This window comes from Gadus morhua, chromosome 3, assembly GCF_902167405.1.
Source record: "Gadus morhua chromosome 3, gadMor3.0, whole genome shotgun sequence".
Lineage (NCBI taxonomy): Eukaryota > Metazoa > Chordata > Actinopteri > Gadiformes > Gadidae > Gadus > Gadus morhua.
Window position 1 is genome coordinate 19,820,107 of NC_044050.1, and position 10,000 is coordinate 19,830,106.

The following is a 10,000-nucleotide window of genomic DNA, read 5'->3' on the forward strand; positions in this document are numbered from 1 at the left end:
CACACAAACACACACATGCACACACACACGGACACACACTCACAAACACACACACACAAACACACACAGATACAAACATACATCAACAGAGTTAGACATACAGATAGACACACACACACACACACACACACACACACACACACACACACACACACACACACACACACACACACACACACACACACACACAGATACAAACATACACCAACACAGAGTTAGACATACACACAGACATAGACACACACAAACACACACAGATACAAACATACACCAACACAGAGTTAGACATACACACAGACATAGACACACACACACACACACACACACACACACACACACACACACACACACACACACACACACACACACACACACACACACACACACACACACACGAACACACACAGTTCTTACGGAGGGTTGTCTCCCAGGCCATGGCCCTCATACTTCTGCACCATGTCCGTTCCGTACATGTTGAACATCTTGTAGGGGTTCACTGAGACCAGGATACTGCCAATGTAGGTCTGGAAGAGCAGAGCAGAGTGGGGACCAAGACACACACACACACACACACACACTGTAGGTGGAGGCCAGGGGGGCTCGAAACGGTGTGTGAAGGTACTCTGTATGTCAACACTTGGGAGGGGGGGTTGGGGGGGGGGGAAACTTACGTATATGAGCTCTTGATCGAATCGTTTCTTGAGGTTCATTAGGACAGTGTTCTCATTCAACTCCCTGAAAGTGCAAGAATAAACACACACACACTCACACACACATACACAAACACACACAGATGCACACATACACACAGATGCACACACATGCGCGTACATGAATGCTTGCACCCACACAAACACACACACACACACACACACACACACACACACACACACACACACACACACAGACACACACACACACACACACACACACACACACACACACACACACACACACACACACACACACACACACACACACACACACACACACGCAGATGATAAGTCAAGCTGCTGCAGTGTGTGGGGAACTGGCTTCGGCCGAGTGTATTATGGAACAGACAAGCGTGACTATTATTGTCTGGCCCCCTTACTCCATCTGTGTCATGTCCTCCATTCCCTGTGCCCAATTTCTGGCCCGGTGGCCTATGGTGGGCATGCTCCGAATAGCGTAGACCTGGTGGGGTACACACACACACAGACACACACATACACACACACACACGTTGCTCAGCAAAACTTTGTATGGGTGTCACCCGATGCACTTCCATGCACTACTGTATTATGTATTGTTGACATTCCCGTCGCGTCTGTTATTCCTGGGGGGAACCCGGGGGGCAGCAAGGCTAACCTTGTCAAACCAAGTCCCCCCCGCGTCTCTCTCCCTCTCGGGGGTCCAGAGGCTGTCCAGCGGCTTCCCGTCGCCGCCCAGGACGGTGGGCACGAAGAGGTCCATCAGGCCCTCCTCCCTGTACATGGACCACTTGGACAGGTTCTGGACCGTCCCGTGGGGGAGGACCCTCTCGGCCGACCAGACGTCCTCCTCGCCGTCCCCGCCTCCCCGGGCGTTCTTGGCCCAGTGGCCCGAGCGCGGCCCGTAGGGGGTGATGACGGCGTACTGGCCGTCCGCGCCGTGCAGCGGGCTGGGCAGCCGGTACGAGGCGTAGCGGAGCTGCTCGTTCTGGATGGCCTCGCCCAGGGACGGGATCTGGAAGCGCCGGCCCAGCGCAGACCCGTCTGGGAGCCTGTGGGGGTGGGCGAGGAGCACAGACTCTCTCTGGTGACTCGAAGTAATCAGACTCTGTTGTCAGGCAGCGTCTAATTATACATTGTACACACTGACATCAGTTCGAAATGACCGCCTCCGTTATGAAAGGATAGAAGTAAAAGGGACAGTGATGGTGTGTTGATTGTTGTTTAGTAGTTAAAAGGAAATGATGAGTCATCATGGGCTGACATTGTTTTGTTTGGAACTGCCACAGTGATTCTCAGGCAAACGTGGCAGAACACGGTAACGGTTTATTTACTACTTGAATAAACAGGGTCTATTCGTTTATTTAGGATTTTAGGAAGTTCTCTCAAAATGGCCCCAACAATCCAATTAGGCATTCTGATGCACAAGCCCTTTAATCAAATAAGGAGTTCAATGCATGTATCAAATCCTCCTGCATAGTAGTAGGGTGAGTCGGGTCCACCAGAGGGGAAATATACTCTCTCTACAACACGATTGATCCAAAGTAAGCAGTCAGGTATGATCCACAGACAGCCGGGGCGTACCTCATTTGTTGGCCGCGCATGTCGTGCTTGCGCATGGCGGACGAGAGGTTGGGGGTGCTGGGCTTGGGCTTGCCTGTGAAGGCAGAACCGTCCGACAGGTGGAAGAGCTCTTTGGAGCGCAGGCCGTGGTTCCTGTACAGGGCGGAGGAGAGGTTGGGCTTCTGACCGGGGATGAGCAGGGCGCCGTCGGGAAGCTTGTACGAAGCGCTACGCATGTTTGTGTTCAGCGTAAGAGCCTGACAAGGGGAGTTGAGGAGAGACAGGAAATTAGACAATTTTTATTGATTACTGTACCAGAACTTCCCCAAAAAACGTCCAGGATTGCCATGAATTTATGGCCGAAATGCATTGACTTTAGAAATCTTTTCAGCGGTCGCTGAAACAATAAAAAGATAACATGGACAGATACACACTTTAGAAAGGTTAGGTGCGACTGGTTTCCTCGGGTCGATGATGATGGAGCCGTCTGGGAGGGTGTAGGAGGCCCCCATGATGTAGGGGTTCTTGAGGGCAGCGGACAGGACGGGAGACTTTGGTTTCCTGGGATCCACTAGAAGGGTCCCGTCTGGGAGGGTCAATGTTGCACCTCTCAAGGCCGGGTTGTTGAGGGCCTGGGGATGACAGCACAGCAGCTTACAGCTGGAGCCAGCCTCCTCTATAGTTAACGCTGAAATGTTATATCATGCAGTCGTTCACTCAAGCTATTATTTTTAAAGGATTGTCTGCTGGGATTGATTTTTAAAAGCGTTTTTACCTGATACAGATATCATAATTAAAACAAAAACATTGAAATAAAAACGTCAAAATGACATTGAGGTAAACGTTCTTTCTTCAGTTAATTAATTTCCACAAATGATATTGCGAGATCATATTTTTGCACATATTTATAAGGCAGATTAAATACTAATAATACTGGCCCAATTATTTTGGGAAATACTGGGGCTCTCCCTATCATCGGGGAACAGAATTCACCAAGCGATGGATGGCTCCCCTACTATCAGGGAACGTGAGCTGGGATTAAACCATCATGAGACAGATGATGTTCACCCTGCCGATGACATGTTACTGCAATCCCCTTACTCACAGAGCGTACGGCGGAATTACGAGCAAAAGAAAGGGAAGCAACACATCAGCAATGCGGAAAAATAGGGGAGAACAATGTGAGTGATCCTGGAGCCGGGGTGAAGTCAGGTACCACGAGCCCGGGAAGGAAGACGTCTCGCTCACCCTCGCCAGGTTGGGTGAGATGGGAGCGTTGGGGTCGGTGATCACCGTCCCGTCCGGGAGTTTATAGGAGGCGCTCTTCAGGGCCGAGTTCTGCAGCGCCCCGGACAGGTTGGGGGAGAGGGGTTTCCGCGGGTCGATGATGATGGTGCCGTCGGGGAGAGTGTACGCCGCACTCTTGAGGTAGGGGTTCTGGAGGGCCGCCGTGAGACTCGGGGACGAGGCCTGGTTGGGGTCGATCATGATGGTCCCGTCCGGGAGGGAGTAGGACGCCCTGCGGACCGCCGGGTTGTTCAGGGCCCGCGCCAAGTTGGGTGACATGGGCATCTGGTGGAGGGAAGTGGAGGGGAGCGCGTGACGAAATGATTCCACTGTTATCATGAACGCTAAGCGAGGAGATGTGCTCGGTGATAAGCGGTGGGTGTAAGGATCATGTCTTACCCGTTGCCTCGGGTCTGCGATGGTGCCGTCTGGGAGAGTGTAGGAGGCGTTTCTGACATTTGGGTTCCTGAGAGCTCCAGAGAGATTAGGAGAAGTGGGCTGATATGGGTCCTAGGGAGTGTGAGATGTGGTATTTCATGTAAAACAGAAGGGAGAGAACAATGTCTATTCATGACCTTGGTTTGTCACAAAACGTCTCGTCGCAAAACTTGGACTGGTGCAGAATTTTTATGACAATACTTAACCTGGAACTTGTTTCACAGGAACAAAACATGGCCATTCAAGAGAATTTTCTCTGTAAAAGTTATTTTTGTACACTTTTGCACCCGCCATCCCCCCCCACCCTCCAGCATGACAGCTACTGTCATCCGAAAATGACTTAACTGCAGCTTCCCTAAGGCATCTGGAGGTTGCTAATGGGAAAATGTACGTAGTGCAGGTTTAAACACTACCATTATCCAATAACCATCTTTGGTAAAGTGGCAAATACCATTATTGTACTGCATTTTTAACTCCCTTGGGGCCCGTGTCCACATAGCATTTAATTCTGGCAGATATGCGCTGGTATGGCACTGTGAAGCACTGGGATGATGTGTATGTGCACTGAAAAACAGCTGTATCTTTGTTCTTTGTTTACTGTTGCTTGTTAGCTACTTAGCTCCACATCTTAGCGATAACTTCTTGTTATACATGAGTGATAATCAGCGCATACAGACACAAACATTCCAGTTTTGATTTGAGAAAGCAACCCAGGTTCATTTATACATAAACACCTACTATTTTTTTTCCAAAATGAAATGTAAGTTTGACAGTTTACATAATCTGTACTTTGGTGACTCGGTAACAGCAACAGTTATGACGGCAGTGTTTTTCTGAAGATCTGAGAGATATTCAACCTGAAGCATCCGGAGGGGCTGCACAAAAACGCTGAAATGCTCTGGGAAAAGACGCTAGTCTATGTAATTTTTTCCAGGATATAGAAGAAAAGTGCAGGCGCTGTGGACACGTGCCTTTACTCCTAAAAGCCCTAAATTCTAGCTGTATGTAAATGCAATCATAGCACTAAAAAATAATCAAATTATACGACTTTATAGGCCTACAGTTGCCTCATGCTACATTGGGCGTTTGCTCGGTTTTGATCTTACTTACCCTGAAAACCCTTCCATCCGGCAGGGTGTATGAGGCTCCACGAAGCTGCTGGTTTTGGAGAGCATTACCCAGCATCGGGGAGGATGGAGCACTAGACCTCTGTGGCCCATATGGAGACATCAAGGTTCCATCAGGTAGCCGGTACCCAGATTGCATCATCTGTCTGTTTTGGAGTGCACTGCCCAGCATCGGGGAGGACGGAGCACTAGACATTTGTGGCCCATATGGGGACATCAATGTTCCACCTGGTATCCTGTACCCAGATTGCATCATTTGCCGGTTTTGAAGTGCGTTACCGAGCATGGGAGAGGAAGGAGCACTTGACATTTGCCCATATGGGGACATCAAACTCCCGTCTGGTATCCTGTATGAAGACTGCGCCAGCTGTTGGCGGTTTTGTAGGGCTCGGCCTAACCCGGGGGACATGGGGGCAGCGGGCGAGGGCCCGAATTGCATGCTGGTGTGGTAGGACGCCTGCCTCAGGTGAGGGTTCTGGTCCAGTGCGTGGCCGAGCTGGGGCCCGGAATGGACCTGAGAGTCGCGGCGCTGTGCCGAGGGCATTCTGAGAGTGGAGACGCCCTGGAAGTCGGAGGAGCGGTTGTGCAGGGCCTCGTGCAACATCGGCGAGGGCGCAGGCTCGAATATGTAATCGGACGGAGTGACTACAGTCGGACCGTACTGAGGCTGCAGCGAGGGCACCTGATAGGACGTCATGCCTCTGAGAGCCTCGCCACGCTGCATCGCCCCTGACAGCATGGGGGACGAGGGAACCGACTGGCCGTACGGAGACTGAGGCCTTTGCAACGGAGATGCGTAGGATGCGTCTCTCAGGACCTGGTTCTGAAGAGCTCCAGACAACATGGGAGATGGGAGGAGGTCTTGCTGTGGAATGGCATAGCCCGGTTGTTGCAATGGAGAAGCATAGGAAGCGTCTCTTAAAACCTGGTTCTGCATTGCCCCGGAGAGCATCGGAGAGGAGGGTGGCAGGGGCTGTTCATAAGGAGACATCGGTCTTTGCAAAGGGGAGGAGTAGGAGGCCCCACGAATAGCCTGGTTTTGCATTGCGTTAAACAGACCCGGGGAGGAGGGGTGAAGCTGTTCCTCGTATCCCATTGGATCCATAGCGACCATCTGGGGGTCATCATATCCAAACTGGGCTCCCATGGGAGGGGCAAACGACGCCTGGCGGATGGCCTGGTTTTGCAGTGCACCGGAGAGCATAGGGGAGGAGGGACCGAGCTGACTATACTGCTCCATGTGGGGATCGGCGTAAGCGTCTGGGGCATACATTGGTTGCGGGGAAGCTCGTCGAGGTAGGTTGGGGGAAGCTCGTCGAGAGAGGTGTGGAGAGGCCTGCCGGGATATCCGTTGAGCCATGGGCTGTGAGCCTTGCCGTGACATCCGGTGTGACATGGCAGGGGATGCGGGGTAGGACATGTGCTTCATGGAGGGCTGTGGAGAAGGCATCCTCCTGGGCTGCCGGACCATGAGCGGACGCCCGCGACCCATGGGGCGAGAGGGCATGCGGCTGGAGTCGCGTCTCCTGGGGGGTATGCGGTGTGACATGTGAGGGGACTGGAACGGGGAGGAGAGAATGGAGTCCACCGTGAGAACGGAAGACCTGTTGCTCCGCAGGGAGGACGGACGGAAGGGGCGGACGTTCTGCGTCGGCGGGGGCACCGGTCGCCCTCGGAGACCCATGGGAGAGGGTCGGACTGTGCCCAAGGGGACGGGGCCCCTTCCCATCATCCGGGGCCGGGACTGCGGGGTCGGCTCCCTCATTAAACGAGTGGAGCGCCGTGATAGCGTCGGAGAGGCCTGCACTCGTCGAGGTCCGGCGGGGGACATACTGCGGGAGAGGGGAGGAGAGGGGGAGTGTCTCCTGCTGAGCATGGGTGAGGTAGGGCGAGAGGCATGCCGAGGGGACACCGATGGAGACGGGGAACTGATCAGTCGCATCCTCCCGAGCGGGCTGCGGGAGGGCGAGGTAGGGGGGCTCGCTCTCCTAATGGACGCACGGGGGGACTGAGGGGGAGAACGTTGCCTCATGGACGCTCTGGGTGAGACGGGGGGGCTTCGACGCATCATGGAGGCCCGGGGAGAATGGGGGGGTGACCGTCCCCGAGCCAGCGGGGACGGCGATCGTTGAGGACGCATTCTCGGGAAGGAGACGGGTGACATCGGCGGTGACATGCGTCTAGACATAACCGAAGGGGGTCTCTGGAACCCTGCTCCGCGCATCGGGTGCTGCGGGGAGGGGCTGCGTCGGTGCTGGGCCATGGGGGAAGCCATGGGAGGAGGGCGGCGCATCATCTGGGGCGAACCCATCATGACGGAGCGCCGGGAAGGTGTGGGAGAGGGGTGGAAGCGGCGGGAAAGAGCAGGGGACATGTTGGCCTGCTTTATGAGCATGGCAGTCGGAGTGGGGACTATGGGGGAGGCATAGCCCTGTTGCTGGGACATCATCATTTGGTCAGCCATCATCTGTTGCTGAGAAACATGAAAGAAAAGATCTGTCGTCAATTTTGTATACATGCGTAAACATTCGTGGGAAGACTGTGGAGACCACATGGCTTAGTGATAGCATATCCAATTAGGAGAATGTGTAATTTAACATTACCAAAAAGTTTAGAAATGTATAAATAATATATATATATGGTGTGCATAAATACATAGAAACTATATGTATGCACATAAATATCAAAAAATATATAGTTAATAGTGAATTAAGTTAACAAATAAATAATTTATTTTTCTGTCCCATTGAATATTGCTTGGCTTCTGGCTTTCGATATCTTCTTGGTCCTTCTATACATTTGATTACTTAACTATTTATTTATTTTCCACATGCAACTTTTTACATTTGTTTTCTTACGTATATAATAATGGGAAGGGCATGACTATATAGTTATATTGCAAATATTCAATTTGTCCGTATATATTTTTTTACAATTTAGTTCTCTTTATTAATGAAATATGCTGTAACTGACTTTGAGCTATTGACTTGAACCCCCTATTGTATAACAACGACCCACATCAGCACTTGATTGAGAAAAAGAAAAAATGAAACCCAACCTGTGGTGACATCATTTGGGGGGACATCCTTTGTGGGTGAGGTAACCCCATTTGCGGTGACATCATTTGCTGTTGTGGTGCCATCATCTGTTGCTGTGGTGCCATGGGTGTCATCATTTGTGGATGCTGGGGCATCATCTGGGACTCCATAAACATTTGGTCCTGTGCAGACATGAGCTGCTGTGACATCATTTGATCTTCCTGTGCTGACACCATCATTTGGTCCTGAGGAGGCATTTGTTGCTGCATCATCTGCTGCTGTGGTGACATCATCATCTGGGGCTGTGGTGACATCATCATCTGGGGCTGCTGTGGTGACATCATCATCTGGGGCTGCTGTGGTGACATCATCATCTGGGGCTGCTGTGGTGACATCATCATCTGGGGCTGCTGTGGTGACATCATCATCTGCTGCTGGGGTGACATCATCATCTGCTCCTGGGGCGACATCATTTGCTGGGGCATGCGCTGCTGTGGTGACATCATCAGTCGTTCCTGCTGCTGCTGCAGCATCATGTCGTCCTGCTGGTACGGCGAAAAGGGAATCTGGTCCTCGTACTGGATCTCCGACATGTCTTCAAACTCCGGATCTGGGGGTAGAGTGGGCGCCGGATGCAAGGGAACATCCAGACGTTCCTTTCCAAACAGACGCACTTGCGGTCTTGGCACTCTGAAGGTCATCTCCCCTCCCTGAACATCCCCGATGTCATTCCCGTACGGGTCAAACTGGTCGACGTATTGGCCTCCCTGTTGACCGTGTACGTGTTCGAGTCCTTTGACAACCATTCCATATTGCTGTTGGTTACCGGGGAACATTCCTGTTGCCTGAAGGGAACTGTAGTCTTGGTAGGGACTCCCAACCTCGCTGTAGTTGAGTTGGTAGTCTTGCTGGAATCCCCTTTGCCTTCCCATCGTCGCCTCATATGGGTCTTCATAATAACCGGCTTGTCCATCGTCATAGTAACCCTCTGTACCATCATTGTAGTAACCTGCCTGACCATCGTCGTAAAAGCCCTGAGCTTGTGGACTCATATAATTCCCCATCTCATCCCCATAGAGACCATAATCTTCCCCCATTTCTCCATAGAAGTCCACTCCCTCTTCCCCATACATGTCCATGTGCTGCTGTTGTTGATAACCATATAAATCATGCTCCTGGTGGTATCCCCGGTCATAGTAGTCCATGTTTGCATTTCCATTGTCATTGTTGCGTCCATAGAGGCCATCATCGTAGTAGGCAGCCTCCGGTTCATAGTTGCCATCCTCCTCATAGTAGCCGAGGTCCTGGTAGTCTGGTCCCCCGGCCCCATCGTCATAGTAACCCGTCTGATCGTGTCCCCCATATGCAGCCCCTGCCTGCTCGCCGTAACCATCGTAACCATCATCATATCCGCCGTAGCCTTTTTGTTGGTCATAACCATACACGTCCTCCCCATGTTCATAGCCATCATTCTGGTACCCTGGGTGGTGGTTCCGCCGGCTGCTGGCCTGACGGCTCTGCGCTCGGTTTCCCCCCCAGCCCCCGCCTTCATGCGCACTGGAGTGCATTTTAGTTGAAAGGAACCTCTTGGTTAGCCAGTTGGTGGCTCCTGCAACTTTACCCAGCATAAGGCTGCTGTTCTTGAAGTCGTCGGTCAGGCCGTCGGGCCCTTTCTTACCAAATAACCCTCTGAAGAAGCCCTTCTTCTTCTTTGAGCCGTCCAGACGCAGCAGCATGTAGGTGGATTTCCCACCGCTCGCCGCCGCCTTCTCCTTTGCCTCCTTTTCCTGTTTCCTCTTCTTGCTGCCATGGAAGCGCATCATGAACTTAGATGTGTTTTTTAGCATTGACTTGC

The 10,000-nt window shown here is 52.1% G+C and overlaps 1 protein-coding gene across 1 annotated transcript in view; it reads right to left on the reverse strand.

Moving 5' to 3' along the window:
• Positions 1 to 10,000, reverse strand: part of myo15ab (myosin XVAb) — a 50,229-nt gene that overhangs the window by 39,475 nt on the left and 754 nt on the right. The window contains exons 1-14 of the mRNA XM_030352359.1: positions 8,166 to 10,000; positions 6,479 to 7,580; positions 6,285 to 6,418; positions 6,033 to 6,140; positions 5,515 to 5,924; positions 5,091 to 5,295; positions 3,942 to 4,052; positions 3,504 to 3,827; positions 2,690 to 2,887; positions 2,277 to 2,512; positions 1,351 to 1,744; positions 1,094 to 1,176; positions 672 to 735; positions 415 to 524 (exon numbers count right to left, since the gene is read on the reverse strand). The exon at positions 8,166 to 10,000 is cut by the window's right edge and continues 754 nt beyond it. Coding sequence (XP_030208219.1) covers positions 415 to 524; positions 672 to 735; positions 1,094 to 1,176; positions 1,351 to 1,744; positions 2,277 to 2,512; positions 2,690 to 2,887; positions 3,504 to 3,827; positions 3,942 to 4,052; positions 5,091 to 5,295; positions 5,515 to 5,924; positions 6,033 to 6,140; positions 6,285 to 6,418; positions 6,479 to 7,580; positions 8,166 to 10,000 — 5,314 coding nt within the window. The remainder of the gene's footprint in view (positions 1 to 414; positions 525 to 671; positions 736 to 1,093; positions 1,177 to 1,350; positions 1,745 to 2,276; positions 2,513 to 2,689; positions 2,888 to 3,503; positions 3,828 to 3,941; positions 4,053 to 5,090; positions 5,296 to 5,514; positions 5,925 to 6,032; positions 6,141 to 6,284; positions 6,419 to 6,478; positions 7,581 to 8,165) is intronic.